Source organism: Callospermophilus lateralis, chromosome 7 (assembly GCF_048772815.1).
Source record: "Callospermophilus lateralis isolate mCalLat2 chromosome 7, mCalLat2.hap1, whole genome shotgun sequence".
NCBI classification, from domain to species: Eukaryota; Metazoa; Chordata; class Mammalia; order Rodentia; family Sciuridae; genus Callospermophilus; species Callospermophilus lateralis.
In genome coordinates, this window is record NC_135311.1 from 4,773,308 (window position 1) to 4,796,818 (window position 23,511).

A 23,511-nucleotide genomic window follows, 5' to 3' on the forward strand; every position below is an offset into this window, starting at 1 on the left:
CCATCCATTCATCTCCTGAGACCCCTGTTGGAGCTGGTCCCCGACAGATAGTGATTATCTGGAGTTGATTAAAAAACAAAAAAAGTGAGTTTAGTAAACTAGGATTATGAATAACTGAGGTTTAACATGGTTTAAAGGGTTTTTCTATTTCTTAAATAATTTCAGTTGCAATCAAATGAAGAAATTTATATTAATGTACAACATGTAAAATGGAAACATTTAGTAATTCATATTTAATAAAATAACATTAATAATAACTATCTTTTAGAAATATCTTTATTTGTTCTAATTAGCTAGACATGCCAGTAGAATGCATTTGACACATTTTTACATAAATGAAGTATGATTTATCATCCGTCTGATTGTACAGATGCAGATTTACCTAGATCATGTAATCATATATGAATAATATCTATGTTAATGGATGTACGTAATCCCATAATATGTATGTGGAAGCTAACCCACAATGGGGGTTCGGGGTAGAGAAGAAAAATTCAATAGATTAGACAAAGAGGAAACAAGGAAAGGAGAGGAGAGGAAAAGAAAAAACAGTGGAATGAATCTGACATGGTTTTCCTATGTACACGTTTGAATTCACCACAGTGAATCCCACCATTGTGAACATCCACAAGCTTTGGGTCCTAATTAAAATAAGTTATATTCCATGCTTGTATAATCATACCAAAATGGATCCAACTGTCATGTATAACTGAAGTGAACCGATAATAAATTCAGTTTACTTATAACTTTTATTTACAAAAAGCAAACAAAACAAAGCAAATGCCAGCAAGGATGTGGAGAAATAGGAACTTTTATACCCTGTGAGAATGAAATTAGTACAGCACTCTGCAGAACCTTGTGGAGGTTCCTCAAAAGACTGGAAATAGAGCCAGCATAAGATCCAGCTCTCTCTCTCCTGAGTCTATATTCAAAGGAAATGAACTCGAATCCAAAAGAGGTAACTTCATGCCCATGTTTATTATGGCACTATTCACAAGAGCTATGATATGGAATAAGCCAAGGTACACATTCACAGATGAATGGATAAAAAATATAGATGCGGCAAATATGACGGGCATGGTGGCACACACCTGTAATCCTAGCAACTCAGGAGGCCACCAGGGCAGGAGGCTTGCAAGTTGCAGACAAGTCTCAACAACTCAGCAAGACTGTCTCAAAATAAAAAATGAAAAAGATCTGGGGATGCAGCTCAGTGCCCCTGGGTTAAATCCCCAGTATCAGAAATAAAAAAGAAGATGCACACAGCCTTGGACTGTAGAGTTCTTTTTCTATTAATTTATATTCAAACCCAGAAAATGACTGGGATGTTAAGTTATTCACTGTAGCATTACTAGTAATTGTTAAAGATTAAAAAGAACCTAAAGGGACTTAATAGCACACACCTATAACCCCAGCTACTCAGGAGGCTGATGCAGGAGTATTACAAGTTCAAGACCAGCTCCAGCAACTTAGTGAGACCCAATATCAAAATTTAAAAAAAATAAAATAAATGCACTGGAAATATAGCTCAGTGGTAGAGTGGCCCTTGGTTCAATCCCCAATACTTCCAAAAAATGAAGGAGGAGGAAGAGAAGAAGAAGAAAGAAACAAAGAAGGAAATGAACATATAGTAAATAAACACAATGAAATATTATTCAGCCATCAAGAAAAATAAAATCCTGCCATTTGCAGCAAAATGAAAGGAACTGGAGGAAATCACATTAAAATAAGTCAGACCCAGAAAGACAAGTTCCTCATGTTTTCTCTTACATGTGGGTCCTGAAAAAAGATCACTTGAAAGGGAAGGGTGCTGGGTGGGGAGGCAGGGTCAGGGCTAGGGTGGAAGAAAGTGCACACCATATGCATGTGGGGGAACACTACAATAGACCCCACTAATATGTACAATTAAAATGTGTTAATAAAATAGGGTGAATTTTAAGCAGGAATTAAAAGGAAGAGAATATTTGATCCAATTTGGGTGAATAATCAGCCTTGAATCTTCTGAGAGAGAAATGTAAACAAATATTGTAGAATTATGTAGGTCCATAAGTAAGATTTTATAAATACTATATTTTTTTCTCTATAAATTACTGAATATATTGGTATTTTCTCTGTACTATCTTAGTGCAAAATTTCAGCTAATATTATGTAAGACATATTAAAAATGAAATGAAAAATGTTCACTTTCAAATTAATCTTTCTGGTTTACTTAAGATTTTATAATGATTATTAGTTATCATTGTCATAGGAAAATGATTATATATTAAAAATAATAGGCTGGGGAGGTGGCTCAAGCGGTAGCGCGCTCGCCTGGCATGCGTGCGGCCCGGGTTCCATCCTCAGCACCACATAAAAACAAAGATGTGTCTGCCAATAACTGAAAAATAAATATTAAAATTCTCTCTCTCTCTCTCCCTCTCTCACTCTCTCTTTAAAAAAATAATAAATTATGGTGCTTCACGCATTAGTTACAGTAAGATAAATGAAATGATTCAATCTAAAAATCCCAAGATTTCAGTGGTTTAGAGCAACAGAGGTTTGTGTAAAAATCATAATTGAACTTAGCTATCAGGAGGTGGTATCTCACTCAGAGACAGGAGAGCCTGACCCTAGTGATTCCCATCATCCTCCAGGGTCTTCTCTCTCTGCCTCGCACCGCAGTGTGAACCTGGGAGGTTTGGGTAAGGAGAAGGAAAACTGGCTCCTGCTCCGGTGAGCCCCTGGGCTCTTCATCACTTCTGCTCACATTTGAGTTAATGCCCCATGATTCCATCTAAATGTGCTCACGTTTGGGAAATACGCTGGGTCCAGAAAAAGGAAGAGAACGTAACAGGACTGATCCTTCCAAGCTTGCCACAGTCCACGATTTTTGATCATAAAATAGATACTTGCTTTCCTTTCTGTCATTCATATAAAATACCTCCTCTTGAAGAAATCAGAACAAAGCAGAGCCACCTGCCACCGGAGAAGGAAAAACTAATGTCCCTGAGGATGTGGGACTCACCTTAGAAACCACTGGGCTTACCCTCTCTGAAACTGAGACCAGATTCGTGGGCACACCCAGGACCGCTCGTGAAGAAACAGAGCTTCCTGGGAGGACAGACAGAGCCTGACACCCAGCCACTGCGTGTGCCTGACCAAACAGGAATGACGGGGTGGGTCCAGGTCAGGAGCTCCAGACCCTGACGGCACCCGGCTGTGCTGGGGTGAGCGAGGCACCAGGGGGAAGACAGTGGGTGTTCACCCAGGGAAGGGACACAGGAAGGGAGTTTCTTCTACAACCCAAACCAAGATCAAGGGTGAACGCAGGGCAGACCCTTACTGCAAGCTGAGTGTCAGTCAGCCAGGCTGTGGAGACAGATCCGTGATACGGAAGGACCCAGGGCAGGAGGCAGGCTCCCAGGTGACAAGAACCCAGGTAGAGTGGCATGGTCTCCCCAGAGCTCCCTCTGTCCCCAGCTACTGAGGGGTGTATTGAGGAGGAAGGGGACAAGGACCCGATCCTAAAGAAGAGGTAATGGGACACCAGAGACTAGAGCCTAGGTGTGGCGGTGACCCTGTCACCACCCCAGAGGAAGGTGGCTTCTCAGAGACTAGCAGAGAAGGAGGAGACGGGTGGGGACGGCTCCTTCTCGCCTCATACATAAAGTTGGTCATAAGACAGTGACTCACTTTCAAGAAGCCGTCTGACACTTGGTCATCTCTCTCCTTTGTTCCTTCATCGCCTCCTCCCTCCCTCTTCTCCCTTTCCCTGTCCTTCTCTCCCACGGACCTATAGATCTGTTGAGAAAAATGGTTCCCTACTGACTGAGAACCTACTATACCAGGCAGTGCATGGGGCTGAAGCCCAACTGGATTTAGGAAACGGGGAGGGAGCTGACGGCGGTGGCTGGGTGATCACGAGAAGAAGCGACACAGCACTGGGCAGTGGGCAAGGGGAAACCATCCACATACGGGACTCTCAAGGGTTCTGGATTCCCTAAGGGCCACCCAGAGCCACTCAGAGGTGGTGTGTTCAGGGCGACTCTAGGTAGGTATCCTCAGGTTCACCTTCTTGTACTGAGAGGAAGTGGAGGGTCTATGAGCCCAGAGAACCAGAGCTCTTCTGCATCTGTGTTGCCCCAGAGAAGATAGATACCGTAAGAGACAGGGTCTTCAGGACTGTTCCATCATGTTGGGCAAATCTGCTCACGCCTGACTGTCCATCTTAAGGACTTATGTGTCAACATGTCATTTTGAGAGTGATATCACCAAGACAGAATAAGAGATTCCAGCCTTTGCTCTCCCTTTGGAAAGATAAACTAGCAATTATACACAGACAATTTGGTGAAAACCCCCAAATTGGGGAATAGGACCGTGTCACCTTTACGCTTTACAGAGCTGAATAAAAATCTGCTTTAAAAGCATAAGAGATCTGGTCTATCTAGGACAACATCCTCCCTTCCCTTCTCCCAAGTCAGAACACCACCACCACCCAGGGCCAGAGTTCTCACAGAGGGTAGAAAGCCCAGGGCAAGCCCACACTCCACTTCCCCAGCCCTCTGAGATGCTTTCCAGAAAGCCCCTTCTGTTCTCAGCTCAAGCAGAAAATAGGAGGGAACTGACTGGCTAGCCCATGGGAGCCCAGGTAAGCAAGCGGGCAGAGCTCACAGAGACCAGCATGCACAGTGGCTACACTGGACCAGAGATTCCAATATCACAGCCACCACAAAGCCAATAGGTCACTCCCAGAAGAGGTAAGAAGTATTTCTCTTCTTGACTTGAGTTCTTAGATTCCCAGCCTCTGGGCCTAGCCTGAGAAAGGGAAGACTCTCTCTGGGGATTTCAACAACCAGCAGGCCACAGCTGGGAGTCTAAACGCACTTCCTGCAGCCTCAAAGACCCCCTCCAGGCCCCACCCAGGCTGAGACCAACCAAAGCTGAAAACCATGGCAAAAGGCACTGGTTCTGCCACATTCAGAAGCTCAGCCAGTGTTGGCCTTAGCCTCAGAGAGAGGGAAATCTCAGCTTGCCTTCTTATTGAGAAGTGGATTCATCCATCCTGATCCATGTAATCACAGGGGGACTCTGGAAATTGTATAGATCAATGAAAATTAAATAACATGTTCTTAAGCAACCAATGGGTCAATGAAGAAATGTAAAAAATTTCCTGAGTTAAACGAAAATGGAAATACAACTTACCAAAACTAACAAAATACAGCAAAAGCAATTTTAAGAAGGAAGGTCTCAAATGAACGGCTTAACATTAGACACTGAGGAATTAGAAAAATAAGAAAATCTAAACCCAAAACAATACAATGAAGGAAATAATAAGGAACAGAGCAAAGGTAAATTAAATAGAAATTTAAAAGCAATACAAAGATGAATGAAACCAAGAATTGGGTTTTTTTCTTCTTTTTTTTTTTTTTGACAAGTCAAAATCAACAAACATTTGGCTAGACAAACTAAGAAAAAGGTGGGGAACTCAAATAAAATTGGAGATGAAAATAAAAACATTACAGCTATAAACAACTATACACCTCAAAGTGAAAAAAAAAATAGAAGAAAAGAATAAATTCCTGGACACCTACAACCCACCAAAATTGATTCATGAAGAAAGAGAAAACCTGAATAGAACAATAATGAGCAATAAGATCAAGTCAATAGTAAAAAAATTTTCATCAAATAAAAATCCAGGACCTGATGACTTCACTGCTAAATTCTACTAAGCATTTAAAGAAGGACTAAAACCTGTTATTCTCAAACTAGTGAAAAAAACCTTCCAAACTCATTCTACAAAGCAAGCATTACCCTGATACCCAAACCAGATCAGAACACAACAATATCAAAAACCATAGGTCAATATGCCTGACGGACCTAGATGCAAAAATTCTAAAAATCCTAACAAACTGAATTTAATAGCACATTGAAAAAATAATGATAAGTAGGATATAAGGCTATAAGGATCATGCAATATCTGCAAATCAATGACTCTGATATATTACGTCAACAGGATCAAGGACAAAAATCATAGGATCAATCATTTCAATAAATGCAGATAAAGCATTTGATAAGATTCAGTATCACCTAATAATAAATATTCTCAACAAATTAGGTAGAGGAGGATTGTCTCTCTACACGATAACGGCTCTAAAAGACAAGCCAACAGCTAACAGCATACAGAATAAGGAAGGACCGAAAGTTCTTCCTCTAAGATGAAAGACAGGGTGAGGATACCCACCTTCACCAATTTTACACAACGCAACCCTGCATTAGGAGTACGAGCCAGAGGTTTAGTCAAGAAGTAAATAAAGGGCATCCAAGTTGGAAAAGAGAAAGTTAAACAGTCCTTGTTTGCAGATGGCATGATTTTGTACATAGAAAACCCTATGGACTTAACACACACACACACACACACACACACACACACACACACACACATGCTGGAACTTTTTAAGTTAATAATGTTGTAGGACAAACAAAAATCAGTACACAAAAATCAATATAGCATTTCTACACGCTAATAGGACACTAAATCTGAAAAAGAAATTGATAATTATCCCATTTACAATACCCACAAAAAAGTACCTAACAATCAATCTAACCAAGGAGGTGAAATACCTTTACGAAGAAAACTATAAAACACTGACGAAAAAAAATTGAAGAGAATGCGAATAAATGAAAAGACACCTCATGCTCCTGGATTAGAAGAATTAATGTTTAATTAATTAGAATGTGGTGAAAGGGGAACTCCTATACCCGCTTGGTGGGAATGTAAGTTAGTACAGCCATTATGGAAATAGGGTCAGATGTCTCCCTGCTAAACACAGAATCACCCTTATCCTTCAATCCCACTACGGGGTGCACACCCAAAGGAAAATAAACCGGCATGTTGAAGAGATACCTGCACTCCAGTGTTCACTGCAGCGCTCTTTACAGGAGCCAGGATAGGGAATCAACCCAGATATCTGTCAACAGATGAACGGATGGGGAAAACGAGGAAGCATTCCCAACCGGAAACTGTATGGCCATAAAAATACATGGAACCTTGTTATTTGTGACGACACAGACGGAACTACAGATTATTATGGAAAGTGAAACGAGTCAGGGAAAGAGAGACAAACCACAAGATCCCACTCCTACCTGGGATCTAAAAAGAAGATGGTTTCATGGGTTTGAGAGAACAGTATTTACTAGATCAATGGGTATGATACTATAGTCATATGAGCTAAGTCAGTCTCTGGTGTTTCATGGCACCATGAAGTGAATATAGTTAGCATAATCATAGTATTTGAAAAGAAAACAACTAGAAGAGCAAATTTTTAATATTTTTTGCATTAACGATAAAGTTTAAGATGACGGATATGCTAATTACCCTGATTGAGTTTCACCTAATGTATACAGGAATTAGAACACCACAGTGTGCCTCACAGTTGTGCATCACTGTTTCATGTCAATCAAAATATTTTAAAATTTTAACATTCAAAAAAATCAACAGGAACAGCCTGGCACAGTGATATACGCCTCTATCCCAGCAGCTTGGGAAGCTGACGTAGGAAGATTCCAAGTTTGAGGTCAACCTCAGCCCTGGGCGGGGCTTTCAGCCACTTAGAGAGACCCTATCTCAAAATAAAAATTAAAAAGGACTGGGGATGTAGCTCAGTGGTAAAGCTCTGGTTCAAATCCCCAGTACCCAAAACCAAAAACAAACAAACAACAAAAAAAGTCCATGTGTCATCTCATGGCCTCCACCAGAGTGAGGATCACTCACTTCCAAATCGGGCCTTGTCTCCCCTCCCAGGCCTGAGCCCACCCACCAGTGATTCCATCTGTTACCACCTTCCCTATGGTCTCCCAGAAGAACCAGAAAGGCCTCCTTCAGCTCACGTCCACTTCAACTACGGAAATGCTCTACAGGGTTAATTCGAGGAAAGATGAGGGTCTTGACAAAGGAGCTTCATCCAGCGCTTCCTCCTGACTTAACCCACTGGCCCCCAAGCAACCTGCTGCCCACAGCAAACACACCACAAAGGGTGGACAGTGGGACAGGCCCTGGTGACATCCGTGTCAGACAGTAAGTGTGAAGAAATGTTAAGCCAAAGATTCTCGTCACAGATGCTGGAATGAAGGCAGAGCGGCTTTCCAAACTCACATTTCCTGAAGGCAGGGCTCATTTTCTGTATAAAACTCCAGCTGGCTGGAGATGTCACCCCAGACCAGAGAAGCCACACAGCTCAGCATCTGAGGTAAGGCTCCCCGCCTGGAAGTCTGAAGTTACCCCCTGGTCTTCCACTGGGACTGGGGACTTTGGGCCATTCTAAGGGGATATTATTCTAAATGCAATAGCAGTTTGTACTTAAGGGTGCAAATGTAGGTGCTTTTTACTTTTTCCTCAGTTTCTGGGTCACGTGGAGGTTTCTGGATGCTCCAGGCAGAGAGGAAGCAGAGGAGGGCTCCAGTCGCGTGGGACTCACTTTGACCTTTGACCTTGAAAGCGTGCAGGGACCATAAAGCCTCCTCTGATCTCAAATTCACAGAAACAGAGAGAGAGAAAAGAGAGACTCTCCCTTAGGAAGAGGTGCCCAGTGAGAGCCATTTGCCATCAAACTGAGCGTCTTCCTTGCTTCTCCAAACTAAGTCCCTTTTCTGCCTCCAGGTCCAGCCTCCCCTGGAGCATGAGTTCCTACCAGCAGAAGCAGCCCTTTGTCCCTCCCCCTCAACCACAGGAGCAGCAAGTGAAGCAGCCCTGCCAGCCTCCCCCCCAAGGACCGCTGGTTCCCACAGTCCCAGAGCCGTGCCACCCAAATGTCCCTCAGCCTGGGACCACCAAGACTCCAGAGCCAGGCTGCACCGTGACCCCTCAGCCAGGCTACACTAAGGTCCCTGAGCCAGGCTGCACCGTGACCCCTCAGCCAGGCTACACCAAGGTCCCTGAGCCAGGCTGCACCGTGACCCCTCAGCCAGGCTACACCAAGGTCCCTGAGCCAGGCTACACCAAGGTCCCTGAGTCAGGCTGCACCGTGGCCCCTCAGCCAGGCTGCACCATTGCCCCTCAGCCAGGCTATACCAAGGTCCCTGAGCCAGGCTACACTGTGGCTCCTCAGCCAGGCTGCACCGTGGCTCCACAGCCAGGCTATACAGTGGTTCCTGAGCCTTTCCCCTCAAAAGTGGCTCCAGGCCCAGCTCAGCAGAAGACCAAGCAGAAGTGAAGCCGTCCAGAGCCAGGTTCTTCAGGAGCTGAGCACCACCTGATGAACACCCTCTTCCCCTCTGCCTGTCTCAGCTTCCAGTGGGTCTCACAATCAGCGTGTTGTCACCCTGAGTCGCAGTCTCTGTCTTATTCATGGTCTAAATCTATTATTGTAAATTCTTCCCATGTGCACATTCTGAGAAGTACTCTGAGTCTCTGAACTAAACAGAAGGTCTTCGTTCCTGTGTTTGCTTCAGTTGCTCAGAGATCATCTGAAGAGGAATACTGGATGGGAAAAAAAATGTGTATTTCTGCTCTTTCCCATTAAATTGCTTTTACCTCTGTTCCTGGCTGGGTGTCAGTGGCTCAATTTCCACCCTTTCTTGGTCTCCCGTTGTGAGTCAGAGCGTGTGGACAGGGAGGGGTGAGTGTACGCATCATTTGTTAATCCTGGCACTGTGCACTCCTGTGAGGTTATGGAGACACATTCAGAGGGCATTACAGGGACAGCAGCAGGGTGTTGTGCAATGACAGCCAGAGCCTGTCACTCTGGGCAGCTGTAGGTAGAACAAGACTCTCTTCTTACTCTGGCTGAGTCACATCTGAGTTCCATGATGTCGGTCCCAAGCCACTCCTGATCCTCAGCTTTCTGCCTCTAAGTCTCCTCCTCCTTCCAAAAATACATTATTCCTTCACACTTGAACCTCGTGTTGTTTTTCTTCTCTCCTTTTTCCTTTCCAGGACACGTACTCTTCCACACGTTGTCACCGAGGCACCCTCAGTGTGCCTTTCTACACTTACAAAACCGCCTACACAAATCCCACACTCAGTGCTGCCTTTGCTGGGCCCCGGGCCTGGGCACCAAGTCCTGTGGCTGGACCAGCGTGAGGGAGGAAGATGCACTGCACTTTCCCTGGGAGAATTTGGTTTTCCCCGGGAGCTTGGTGCCTGTGCCCTTCTCATCCAAACATGTGCACATAACACCCTCTCCCTCCCTCTATTCCCCCAACCCTCTTTTTCTCTTTCCCCCTGAATAACCCACAGAAACAGTTTTATGCATTGATTTCAAATAAGAGGTGAGTTTTAACGAGTGACGAGGGAAGAAATTTAAATTCAGGTGAGGCAAATAACCAGTTAACAAACTCACAAATGAACAGGGCACAGGCTGTGAACTCTAGGAGTGAAAGGAGTGCTTTAAGAGCACCTTCAAGTTTTCAATAGCCCGGTTCCTTAGAATCCCAAGCCCTCCCTTTCTCCACAGTCTGGTCTTCTTGATTTCAGAGGTGAGCCACAGGGGCATGGATCTATGAGGAGAAGCAGGAAAAAGAAAAAAAGCAATGTAAAATTTCCGAAGGACTCCAGGATTCATCCGTTGACTAGTCCATAACACCAAGAGGTCTGGGGCAGGTGACGGGGAGTACATACCTGCAAGATGCACAAGTGCTTTGGAAAGGTTTGGCAAGAGCTCAGAGATGTTTGGAAACTGTAAGATAAAAATCATCTAACATCATTACAAGATGCTGAGTAGTTGTCAAACTGGCAGGAGAGAGTGACGTACCTTACGTGTTAGACACATGTTGAGGTGGCTCACAATCCTGCTGATCTCAGTGATAGGAGAGACTAGAGGTGATTCCAAGACTGATCACAATGAAATAGGCTAATTTTGGGTGGGGAAACGGGCTTCAAGATACAAAGCTATTGTGAATGCAAAATAATACACTTTCGTGGCTCATATTATTTGGGGTTGCTTTTTAAAATACATTTTTATTGTGGAAAATATATGTAAAACAAAATTTACCCTTTTAAACATCTTCAAGTACACAATTTTGTGGTATTAATTTTGATGACGTGTTATGCCTCTTTGCTAAAATACATGCTTGTATGCGGGTTTATGGACGATAAAAGATATTAAATTCAGCAAAATGTAAACTGTGGTCATTTTTAGCTGCCTTTTGCGAATGCTTATTTTAATATCTGTTTTCCAAAAGAACGAATTATATGATGCTATTTCACATTTATTTTAATAAATTTTACTATCATATTTAAAACAAGAGAAGTCAGACAAGATGTTGCTGAGGTAGAAGAAAAATATATTTGCCCGTAAAAGCTTTCCTGGGCTGTGCCCAGATCCGGTACGGAGTCCCAGGGCGGGGGCTGCTTCCTGGTTGAGTAGCCATGGGGTCTTTCTTCCTTACAACTCCAACACCACCCACTCTGGAGTCCAGGGGCTGCCCATCTTGCCGCCTGACGGACAGCTGATGCCAGTTAAGTGGGCAGTTGGGCCCTTCCTGCTTCAGCAGTGCCTTTCCCTCAGCTCCTCAGTGACAGGGCAGAGTTGTCATGCCATCCACTGGGCCAGCCATTTAGAAAGCAGAGTTCTGCTTCTGTGTGGGGAGCTTCAAGTCCACACTGCACAGATTGCACACTTTGGCAGATTTCATGTCCATACACTGATTGCTAATCTTGTGCAGATTTTTTAAAAACGCACATTTTTGTTTCTCTTAATGATTCTTTCTTGTTTTCTACACCTTTGTTTCTTCTTCCTACTGCAGCCATGACCTTATAGTTGTTGGGGGAGGCCAGGTGCGGTGGCGCACACCTGCATTCCCAGTGGCCCAGGAGGCTGAGGCAGGAGGATCGCGAGTTCAAAGCAACAGTGAGGCACTAAGCAACTCAGTGAGACCCTGTCTCTAAATAAAATATAAAATAGGGCTGAGGATGTGGCTCAGTGGTTAAGTGCCCCTGAGTTCAATCCCTGATACAAAAAAGAAAAAAAATAGTTGTTGGGGGCAAATATTTACTTTCTGGCTCAGATAGAAACTGGTTATATAGTCAGTTTCCTGTACTGTCATGGTCCTCCGTATTTCTGGCTGAAATCAGTCTCACAGTGGATCCAGGTCAACCACTTTCCCAAACTATTTTTTATTAGCCCCCAACTTAATTTTTCCAGTTCTGTCTCCTCTCTTCTGTTTTATGCTCTACCTACATCTGATCTCCTACCTGACCCTGCCACCTCACAGGCCTCCCACGAACCAGTTAACCAACCCGGGAAACTGACCCAATGTGCTGCAGCTTTTGCCAAACTGCCCTGCACTTCCCACACTTGCCACATGGAGATTCCTGCAGGGACGCCTGAGTTCTCCGGACCGTCATGTCCACAAGGGCAAGAACCTTCTGCCCATTCAGGGCTGCTCTGAAGACTCAGGGCTGAGCTTGCTGCCTGCCAGGTGGTAGGAGTCAGTCCACCCCTGCAGAGACGCTGAGGGGCTTAGCCTTCACTCAGTGGTGCAGGGGATTTGAGGGTGTCTTCACTCTATTCCCCGAACGCAGCCCACTCCTGCCTTCAGCCTGATCCCCCCCAGCCGTGCTCACCTCCCTACACATCGTAGGCCACAGTGGCCAAGAGGGCAAAAGCCACCTGCTCTTTCCTAGAGAAAGAGGAAACAACACCCTTGGAAAGAGGTGTCCTGTATCTTCTGGAGACTAGGAGAAACCTGAGAAGGCTTCTTTCCCAAACCTGACCAAGAGGCTCCCCAATATGGACCTGTCCCCTTCTCATCTAAACCCCATAAAGATGATAGAAGATTAGGAAGACCCAACATCAATTTCTTATTTAAAAAAAAATTACAAGAAATATGATAAAAAGTTTAGGACTATGGGATATAAAGCATAATTATCAATAGTCTATTAATCTATAATTTATGACATAAGTTGAAGTTTTATTTCCTAGAACTACTTTTTTAATTCATTCACATATTTTTCATTGATTTTTTTTCTTCTAACACACTCTGTATGTATTTGGTTATGTTAGTGGGGATGCTTTCTTAAATTTTTCCTAATGCATTATAACAACAAAATACCTGAACTTTTTCACAAATCAGTTGATGAGACTTTTGTCATGCCATTTCTCCCTGGATACATTACTTTAAAATGAAAACTTAGTTTGAAAACACTTGAATTATGGTTCCTATAATCGCTTTTATTAATTCAATTGACATCTTTTACCACATTCTGGTAATCAATGTTCCCACCACTATAACAATGGAATAAACAATGGCCAAGCAAAATATACTATTCGTGTGGTTTATTGGTCAGGGTAGGTTCTCTTCGGTAACAAAAATCCCCCCAAATCTGTGGCGTCATGGAATAGAATTCTATTTCTCATCCATTCCGTGGTCCTTTGTGGACTGGCGGAACTCGCATCCTTCCATTCTGTGACTCATAACCCTCAACACCCTCCTTCCATTGTACCCTACATTGCAGACTGGAAAAGAAGTAACAGAGAAAGAACGCTTTCTCCTAAGGGATGTGGAGGTGATCACCTGCACTCGGGTGACATTGCATCAGCTAGATGTCAACCACGTGGTCCCACACCACAACACAAGGCTGGGTACCCAAAGTGGAGAATGGGGATATTGGAATCGCTCACAGTTCAGCCCCAGTCCAGCCTTCGGGGATATTTGTTTTATTCTAATTCTGCATAGACATATTCACCTGATCCACGTCCCAGTCCAGGGTCTTTGGGTAACATACAGTCCTCTCCGTCAGGTCCTCTCAGTGTGGCTCTTCTTAGTCCAGCAAACTGAAATATAAGGAGCCCAGGCCCCACCCCAACACATTCCAGTTTGCAGCAGTGGGATAGGGATTGGATAACCCCAACAGAAAGGAGAAAAGAGATAAAAGACCGACAGCTAGAACCTGAGCCGTAAGAACTCTGACCGGCCTCTGAGTGTCACATGGAAGTCCACCCTCCTATCAGGGGACGGCACTGCATAGGAATGCAGACCAATGGAATAGAAGAGTCAGAGACAGATCCACATAAATACAGTTATCTCTTACACTTCGTATGTCCTCGGCTCCACTCTCTGGAAGGTGGTCTTGGTGTCCGGAGGCCATTCACTGCTCGTTAGCTGCCTGAAGTGGGTTGCACAGCACAACGGAGCCGGCTCTTCTTGCCCCCACAGCTGTTTCAAGACTTTGAAACACTCACAGACTTGGCTCATGGTTTCTTAGGGAAAAAACAAACAAGCAGTTTCATCAACAATCCAGCAAGCTTCTGATTTGTTTCCAGTAACAATTATCCCTGGATAATCATTGATCATTATTCCCTTGGTTTTCAGATTCCTTTCCTTGACCTGATTCTCAAGGCCAGCTTTACTCTCCTTCCATTCCCTAGCTCTCCTGTGCTTAAACAGCTTCTGCCCAGGGCCCTCCGCAATATGGGCAGGAAGACACGACATCCTGAATCTCATCTTAAAGGTCAGTCTTTCTGTTTATTGGTTCTTTTTAGTTATATGTGACAGTAGGTTCCATTTTGATATGATTATACAAGTAAGGAATGTATTTTATTCTAATAGGATCCCAGTCTTGTGGAAGTACATGGTGGTGAGAGTCACTGTGGTGTAGTCATGTATGCACTTAGGAAAGTTATGTCAGATTCATTCCACTGTCTTTCCTTTTCTTATCGCCCTCCCTTCCATTCATCCCCCCTTGTCCTTTGTCTAAACCACTAAACTTCTCTTTTTTCCCTACTGCCCCCTTAGGTGGGTCAGCTTCCACATATCTAGGAAACATTTGACCTTGGGGTTTGGGGGATTGGCTTATTTTACTTATCAAGATAGTCTCCAGATCCTTTCATTGACTGGCAAATATCATGAAGTCATTCTTCTTAATGGCTGAGTAATATTCCATTGTGCATATGTACCACATTTTCTTTATTCATTCATCTGTTGAAGGGCTTCTAGGTTGGCTCCATAGCTTAGCTATTGTGAATTGTGCTGCTGTAAAAATTGATGTGGCTATGTCTCAATAGTATGCTGATTTAAAATCCTTTGGATATATACCTAGGAGTTGAAAAGCTGGATTAAATGGTGGTTCCATTCCTAGTTTTCTGGGGAATCTCCATACTGCTCTCCTGAGTGGTTGTACCAATTTGCAGTCCCACCAACAATACATGAGTGTACTCTTTTCCTCCACATCCTTACCAACATTTATTGTTACTAGTATTTTTGATAATTACCATTCTGACTGGAATGAAATCTCAATGTAGCTTTAACTTGCTTTTCTCTAATTGCTAGAGATGTTGAACACTGTTTCATACATTCATTGACTATTTGTATTTTTCTTTTGAGATGTGCCTGTTTAGTTCCTTTGCCCACTTATTGACTGGGTTATTTGTTGTTGTTTTTTTGGCATTAAGTTTTTTTTAATTACTTTGAATATCCTGGAAGTTAAAACATTATCTGAGGTGCAGGTGGGAAAAATTTTTCTCCCATTCTGTAGGCTCTCTCTCTTCATACTCTTGATTCTTTTCTTTGCTGTAAAGAAGCTTTTTATTTTGATTTCATCCAACTTGTTTTTTAATTGATTTTATTTTTAAAATACATGACAGTGGAATGCATTACAATTCTTACTACACATATGTACCACAATTTTTCATATCTCTGTTTGTATATAAAGTATGTTGATTTTTGATGAAAAGCAAAGCCAGAGGCATCATAATACCAGACCTAAATCATGCTACTGAGCTGTAGTAACAAACACAGCCTGGTATTGGCACTGAAACAGGAATGCAGACCAATGGTACAGAATAGAGGACACAGAGACAGATCCACATAAATACAGTCATCTCATACTAGACAAAGGTGCCAAAAAGATACATTAGAGAAAAGATACCTTCTTCAACAAATGGTGCTGGGAAAACTGGAAATCCATATGTAGTAGAATGAAATTTAACCTCTTTCTCTCACCCTGCACAAAACTCAACTCAAAGTAGATCGAAGACCTGGGTATTAACTAGAAACCCTGTGCCTACCAGAATAAAAGGTAGGGCCTCCTACACTCTGATATATCAGCTCAGGAACTGACTCTTTGCCAAGAAGGAAGTAAAGGTTAGTCTTAGTGGGTGCAGGAAGTAAAGGTTAGTCTTAGTGGGTGCAGGAAGTAAAGGTTAGTCTTAGTGGGTGCAGGAAGTAAAGGTTAGCCTTAATGGGTCAATCTTTAACTATTTTTTGTATTCTGTTCCTCTTCATTACTGTTGCAGATTGTCCATTTCCTTCTTGACCTCATCCATACTTGTCAAAGGAAGCCACCAGTAGTCCATACTCTTCAACTCTCTGCCCCTTTCCAGAGACTTCTTTTTTCACTAGGAGTTTCCTGGGCAAATAGTGCTGTTTAAATAACAGGTAACATGTTTGCCGAATGTTTTAACTTGGCTTAACATCTAAAGAGGTGCTAGGAAAACAGTGCAGCGGAAGGCAAACTGGTGTCCAGTGGTGGGGAGAGTCCTTGATTCCAGACTCACACAGAGCAGGGCCCTGGCACGTGTGTTTATAACCCGTAGCACAGGAGGCGGGGGAATGGGGTCACCCCCTTGGCTGAAATTCCAAAGAAGGGGACTGTGGTGAGCTCTGGGCCAGGATTCTAGGTGGGAAATCTCTAAGTGCCTTTATAGGCTCATGTAACAACAAGAAGATCCAACAGGTGTCACACGGCTTGTGGTCAAGGGTGTGTTCTCCCCAACGTTCAGTTGCTTTCACATTAGCGACCTTATTTTCATCATAACTTCATATACTTATAGTACAATGTTAATTAAATTTATTTAAAAAGGATTTTTACAAGAATCACTCAGGGGTCGTGTTACCACACCAAGAAGGAGCGTTTGCCCTGCCCCAGAGGAGGGCATCCAACCCACTTCAGGTTAATGAGAAAGAAGTATCTCCCAGACCCCGAGACCGCCTGTCGGAGAGCAAGTCGATGTTAGAGGAAGGAATTTCCGCCATCCCTGTCAGGAGGGTAGATTCAGCTCGCCTGCGTAGAGGATTTCAGGATTCCTACGGCCCAGATTCTAGCTCTCCTCCTTCCTTCCATTCCTAATGATGCTGTTCAGTCCCTGCCCCACTGTGGCAAATCAGGTTGTCACAGGGTAGAAAAGACTGCCCTCTTTGTTTTGTAGTTTGCTGGACCAAGAAGGAATGCATGGCCCTTCTTTTATATGTGAATCTAATTCACTCTTAAATAAGTAACACTTCCTTTGTAAAGTAAAACTCTGGGAAACAGGAAGGTCCAAGGAATACAAGTGACATTTTGGACCTGTCCTCTGAGCTAATTACTTCTGCACCCTGTGGAGCCCACAGGGTCTGTGGAAGGACTTGTCCCAAGGACATGCCCGCATGTCCTAAGGATGGCGGGCAGCAGAGGGTAAAAGCAGAAGACAAACCTGCTCTCCTTCAGCCCTTGCCCACGTATGCTTCCAGAACATTCCAGGCAGCCCCCAGCATTTGCATCAGACATTCTCCTACCTGGAATGCTCTTCCCTCCGATGTCTTAGTAGCTAACCCTTCACTTTCTTCAAGTCTTTCTAATCTCAAAGAGGACCTACAACCACTACCCTCACCTTCGTGGTGCTCCTAATTGCCTGTACTATTCCTTTTCCATCACGTTTAGTGCATAATTTACATGATCTTCAAGTTTACTGATTATTTATCTCCATCCTCCCCTCTAGAATGTGGGCTTCATAAGGTCATAGACCTTTGTGATCGTTCCCTGACACACCTCAAGAGTCTAGAATACCCTGATACACCACAGGCCTTCAGTTGTCAATTAAACAAATAAGTAGAAAGAGTTCCTTTTTTCTCAAGCCAGAAAATTCTCAGAATTTTCCATTGTCACCTGTAATCCTGGTAAAGACAAGGCTAGGTAGGGCTGATGAGTGCATACTCCAGGAGGGAGGTTCCGGGACATGTCATCACCTGACACTCCTTGACTTGTCATCCTAGATGACTTGCATTTCGCTTGAGAAATAACTGACCCTGCTCAACCTTGAGATGTCCACCTCTCACCACAGGGGCTACTGCAGTCCCCCCAGGGCTGAGCCTCAATTCTGAGAGTCAGTCTATTTTGGAGTAACCAAAGAGTGTTTGGAAGGTGAAAGGCAGATGAACGTTTGCTGTTTCTGGGCTTTTTCTCATGTGGGAGGCAGGAGATATAGATATTACACGATATGTATGTGGGAAAGTGCTGGGAATGAAGTCTACCAAAGTATACTATGTCCATGTGAGAGTACACCACGATACATCACATATCAATTGTGTATAATGCAAATCCAGTGTGTTTCCCAAAGCTACAAGAGCTATATATCAGATTGTATAAAATATGAACAAATATACATATATCTGGTTTTATAGATATAATGTATATGATATATATGATTTTACATACGATTATAAAGCACTAATTAGAGTAACACTGACAGAGAGAATGTCAAATAATAATGAGTAGAGCAAGCCAATCAGGACAAGGAAGGTACCAAGAGTGAAACTGATCTGATTTTGTGGTGTGCATGTAGGAATACGGCACAATGAATCCCACACCTACGTATAGTCATAATGCACCAGTAAAAAACAATAAAATAAATCACAGGCTATGATTTTGCTGTGTTTTACAGGAGATTATTTTGAAATCCTCATGGAATAAAAAGTTAGATGACATTAAAATGAAGAAGAATGAGAACAAGTCAGTCTCCGTTTGAGAAAGAAATCCCCCTTATAGATTCCAAAGAAGAGTGAACTAAATGTGGATATTGTCAGGGAGAAGTCTTCCCTCACTGGCAGAGGCTGCTTCATTAAAATCGACTTCACAGAAGAAAAGGAAAAGAAAGAATTCTTGTGATCACAATTTCAAAAATCTGGACTTCGTTTCTTAATTTATTTTATGCTTAATGCTCTAAGGTTTTTTGCTACATAAGAAAATATGCATTTTATTTGGGTATAGAAAGGGATGTCCTTATAATAAAACGCAAATTCTGGTAAGAAAATGGGAAGGGAGGGAAAGCATCCCCCTTGCATCATGATGGTTTCAGGTGTGAGAAGACCATCCTCCTGCCCTCGCTGATCAGATGAAGGTCTCCTTCTTGCCCTGAAGGAGAGAGCTTATTAACACAGCCACCTCTTCCTCCCAGACATTGCTGAGCACCAGGAGAGATGCTCTGCTATCAGTAGCCTTGCCTGCCACCTCCTGGAACCCGGCCTGTGTATCCGGTGACAGGTCCTTCCCGCTGTCTCTCTCAGGTCCTTCCCACCTCCCGGTGCTCAGCACCCTTCACAGTTCCCACCACCGTGTGTGTTGCTGTCTCCCCCACATCACCCTCCACAGTGACTAATCGTCTGCCCAGGTGTTTTCCTCTGAAGACGCTTCTGTCTGATCCCAGCAGCAGCAGTGTGTTTTCCAAATCTAGAGGAGCCTTCGAAGCTGGTAGGGCCAAAGCCCCACAGATGGAGGCAAAGGGACCCCCCACTGCGAGGCACTCCATCTAATGCTCTTGAAAGCCTGCCGGAGTGAGCGACAGGATGGCCTGTCTTCACCAGGCTTCAGACCTGATTTCCCTGCGATGAAATTTCACAAAGAAGGCTTCTTTCTCGAACTCACTGCCATGCAACATTCCAAGAGTGAGCTGAGAGAAGCCAAACCGTCAGCCATGCCAACCTTTTTTAGCATCTCAGAAGAAGAAATTTTGATCACTTCCAAATTTTACAGTGATTCATTTGACTTTCTATGCTCTGGGCATCGATTTCTGCCCTCAAGATAATATGGTTGATATGTAATTTTCTTGTTTCATAGTTGTCTTAACCTGGCTTCTTTAATAACTTGTGCCTGACATTTAACTTCCTGAGCAGGGAGTTCATGTGGGCTGTGAACCGCAGGGAAGAGAAGTCATTACAAAGGGAAAATGAGAAGGAAGGAATGACCGTTCAAGAGGACATTCTTTTGCTCATCACCAAGAACAATGGATGGCTGAGTCCATGGGATTTTTTAAGGATCATTAGGAAATGGTCTTGAAACGGTTGGCCCTGGAATGAAGGTAGGTATTTATCCATAGATGCCTCTCACTCCCCCCATTACCATCATTCGCCAAGTCCGGGCCCACGTGCAGTGACTCTCTCACACTTCTTTGTTGGACACACAAGAGCATGTGTGTTTCACGGTGCCCTGCACCTGCAGTATCCTAGAAGCCCTGGGTCAGGAAGGGAGAGGCACTCAGCATGGTCCCGCAGAGCAACTCGAGGTCCCTGTACAAAGCCCATCCAAGCCCACGTGGGAAGGACCACATGACAGTGTGGGGATAAAAGATAGGGCACAGAGAAGCTGAGGATGTCCAAGGAGTACCAGGGACAGTTATCCAGCAAGTCCAGGAAACATTTAGGTGAGCAAGACAAGGAGGCAGGGGCCACGTAACACCCAGGGCTGAAGGGTGCTTTGGATTCTCCAAAGGTCGGCCTGATTTCAGGGTGGGCATTGCAGGTGGACCTAGACGAATGGCCCCAGTTTTATCCTACCTCGAGCAAAATCAGCGTTGGTTTGAGGGCTCAGGGGATCCCAGCTCCTGTGGCTGCATTGCACCTGGAGAAGGGATCCCCATGAGAGGCAGGGTCTCCAGGGCCTGCTGTCACATGAGATGGAACCAGAGGCTGGACGAGAAAGACCAGGGTGCTTTGGAGCTGAGAGTCAGTCTGTCCTGCCCTCTTTTCACTCCCGGCTCTCCCCTGCCCTGGTGGAAGCCCCTCTGCTCTTCTACTGTCTTTTGAGTTTTCTTCCTGGAGAGAAACCTCAATAGAGCCAAAATAATCATTTTAACTCTTTCTTTCCCTCCCAGGCTTGAGTAATCTAAGTGATGAGTAAACAGAGTCACCACTTTTTCCACTTGGGGCCATCCAAGCCATCGTGTTAATGGCCTCCAAGAAACACATGAGTATTTCCACACTAAGCCACTCGACTGGCCGCGCCCTTGTTAGGAATTAGCATCTTCCAGAGGACAGGACTTTTTCCTCCTCCAACATCCCCAGAGCCTTTCTCTTCACATTCTTTCAGCTGATGCCACCCACCCTGCCTATAAACCCTAGACCTGAGTACAAAGGTTACTGTCAAGGTTAAAGTCCAGGTGACTGACAGCAAATGCCCAGGAAAGAGAAAAAAAAAAAAGATACAGATCACCTTGGTAGTTTCATCACAAAAGCTGAGCCAACAGGTGGATGCAGCAACGGGGTGAATCATGCCTGACAGAGAGGAAGAAAGGGCAGCCCCAAAGATCCCATTTCCTTGAGGCAGGGCATGTTCCCTGCATAAAAAGCCAGTTGGTGGAGGGCACCGCATCAGATCCCGCTGACCATACTGCCTGTTCTTCTCTGCACTCCAGGTGAGTCTCTTGGAACTTTTGATCACTCTCTCTAGGCGTTTGATTTGGTTGAACTGCATTGACGTTTCTGATGTCTTCTCTCTGCCCTCTGCTCAAAGCTGGTCATGGCCATGCAGACTGTCCAGCTTTGTTTTAAACGTGTACATGGTTTGGGCTTGAAGGGACTTTAGTGTCATTGGTTCTGCCCCATCTGATCTCGATGTGTTAGTAAGAAGGGGATTGACAGGTCCAAGGACCGAGTAGCACATTGAAAACTGGAACCGGGTCTGTAGCACCTCGATTGGCATGATTCTTTCTTTAGTCATCATTTTAATACCTCAGATCTTTATTCTCTCAATAAATATTTTCATTATCAGAATTGCATTTTTTCTCATTTAGAAATGTTGTTATAACAGTTGATTTTTAAAATTCAGCTTTATCAGTGTATAAATTACATAAAAATATGAATTCACCAATTTTAAATGTATAATTCAAGCTCTTTCCCAAAGTGATGGCATCATTTTACCTTCTCACCAGCAATGTATGAAAATTCAACTCCTCCACAGTCTTGTTATTATTTGGTGTTAGTAACCAAAATAAAAATATCAATAAATATTTTTAAAAACTTACTATATTTGGCATTTAGGCTGCTAAAAACTAATTGAGGCAACGGGGAATTTACTTCATAAACTACATTTTATTCAGGAGAATAAGAACTAAAACCCAAGCAGGAAGTTATCAGTGTCGGTTGATGAGGGCAAAGTGCTATAACAGTTGGAGGAGACAGAAATTTCTGGAGGGCTGGCTCTAGAAAATTCCCCAGAAGTCCAGCGGAGGTGATGTGCAGGGGTGGTGTAGTATTTGAAAGCACTTGAGGCAGAGGTGCCTGTGAGCCAAGTGACAAGTGGGATCATGGGGCGTTCTGGAGAGGTCAGAGTGGCCCTAAAGGTGGGGAGCCATTCTGGTTATGAGTAGGTGGGGTTTGCTTTGTCTCTCTCTGTCACATCTCTGAGTCTCACTCTGCCGGCGGGAGCCTCTGCTGGGCTGGGCTGTGCGGCTAGTGAGCTTTAAGGTGTGCAGCAGGAAAGCCCAGCTCCAGGGTCACAGAAGGATCACATTCTAGTCCCTCCTCCAAAGACTCAGAGATCACCCAAGTATTCTTTGTTGTGCAAAAGAGAGAAAGAAGAACCTGTGCTTCTTAAGGGATGGTTTCTGAGTTATTTCCTGCTCTAATCTTCTGTTCTGTCTCCAGGCCCAGCCGCCACTGAAGCATGAGTTCCCAGCAGCAGAAGCAGCCCTGCGCCCCACCCCCTCAGCTGCACCAGCAGCAGGTGAAGCAACCTTGCCAGCCTCCACCCCAGGAACCATGTGTTCCCCAAACCAAGGAGCCCTGTCACACCAAAGTGCCTGAGCCCTGCCACCCCAAGGTGCCAGAGCCCTGCCACCCCAAGGTGCCAGAGCCCTGCCACCCCAAGGTGCCTGAGCCCTGCCACCCCAAGGTGCCTGAGCCCTGCCACCCCAAGGTGCCTGAGCCCTGCCACCCCAAGGTGCCAGAGCCCTGCCCCTCAACGGTCACTCCAGTGCCAGCTCAACTGAAGACAAAGCAGAAGTAACATGGTCAGAGCCAGGCCTCTGAGGAGCCCACCACGGGATGCTGGACCCCTTTCCCCTTCTGGCTCTCAAGTTCCGCCCATCCTATAGGACTTGCTGTATCACCTAAGTCACAGTCCCTCCCTCATTTGCAACCAAAACCATGTGCTAGGAAGCTTTCCTTCCTAAACTTGGGGGCATCTGAGCCTCTGAATTAGGCAGAGGATGGGGGGGGGCTTGGCACCTGAGCTGGGTTTTAGCTGCTCAGAATTTGTCTGAAGAGGGACTTAAGGGGAACCCAAGGGATCCAGCTCTGTCATTGTCCCCATTAAATTCCCTTCATGCCTCTGCTGACTGTGTGCGTCATTGTCTGACTACTCTCCTTTTCCTCCTGAGGTGGGAGCTGTGTACGGAGACAGGAGGGGAAAGGGGGCTTGGTTCAGAAGGCATCAATCCTGACGCTGGGCGTGTGGGAGGTCCTTACCACCAGGCCACACAAAGGCTGCTGCTTTGGGCACGCAGGGAAGGGGCAGGGCTCTCCCCCTGCTGCTCAGTGAGTCACACTGGAGTTGAGTTAGTACTT

The 23,511-nt window shown here is 44.5% G+C and overlaps 1 protein-coding gene across 2 annotated transcripts; it reads left to right on the top strand.

Moving 5' to 3' along the window:
- The first annotated feature begins 22,609 nt into the window (after window positions 1-22,609).
- On the top strand, window positions 22,610-22,951 carry LOC143403626 (cornifin-B). Of its 2 annotated transcripts, XM_076861688.1 has the most exons (2): window positions 22,610-22,741; window positions 22,814-22,951. In XM_076861688.1, exons 1-2 carry the CDS (start codon window positions 22,610-22,612, stop codon window positions 22,949-22,951), a joined length of 270 nt encoding a protein of 89 aa, XP_076717803.1. The 2 variants fall into 2 exon arrangements, with proteins under 2 accessions (XP_076717803.1, XP_076717802.1); XM_076861687.1 differs by having other exon boundaries at window positions 22,610-22,951.
- Window positions 22,952-23,511: the final 560 nt, after the last annotated feature.

What these genes read in the sequence shown, in the direction of transcription:
- LOC143403626 (XM_076861687.1), top strand. Translation starts at nt 22,610, where the DNA reads ATGAGTTCCCAGCAGCAGAAGCAGCCCTGCGCCCCACCCCCTCAGCTG.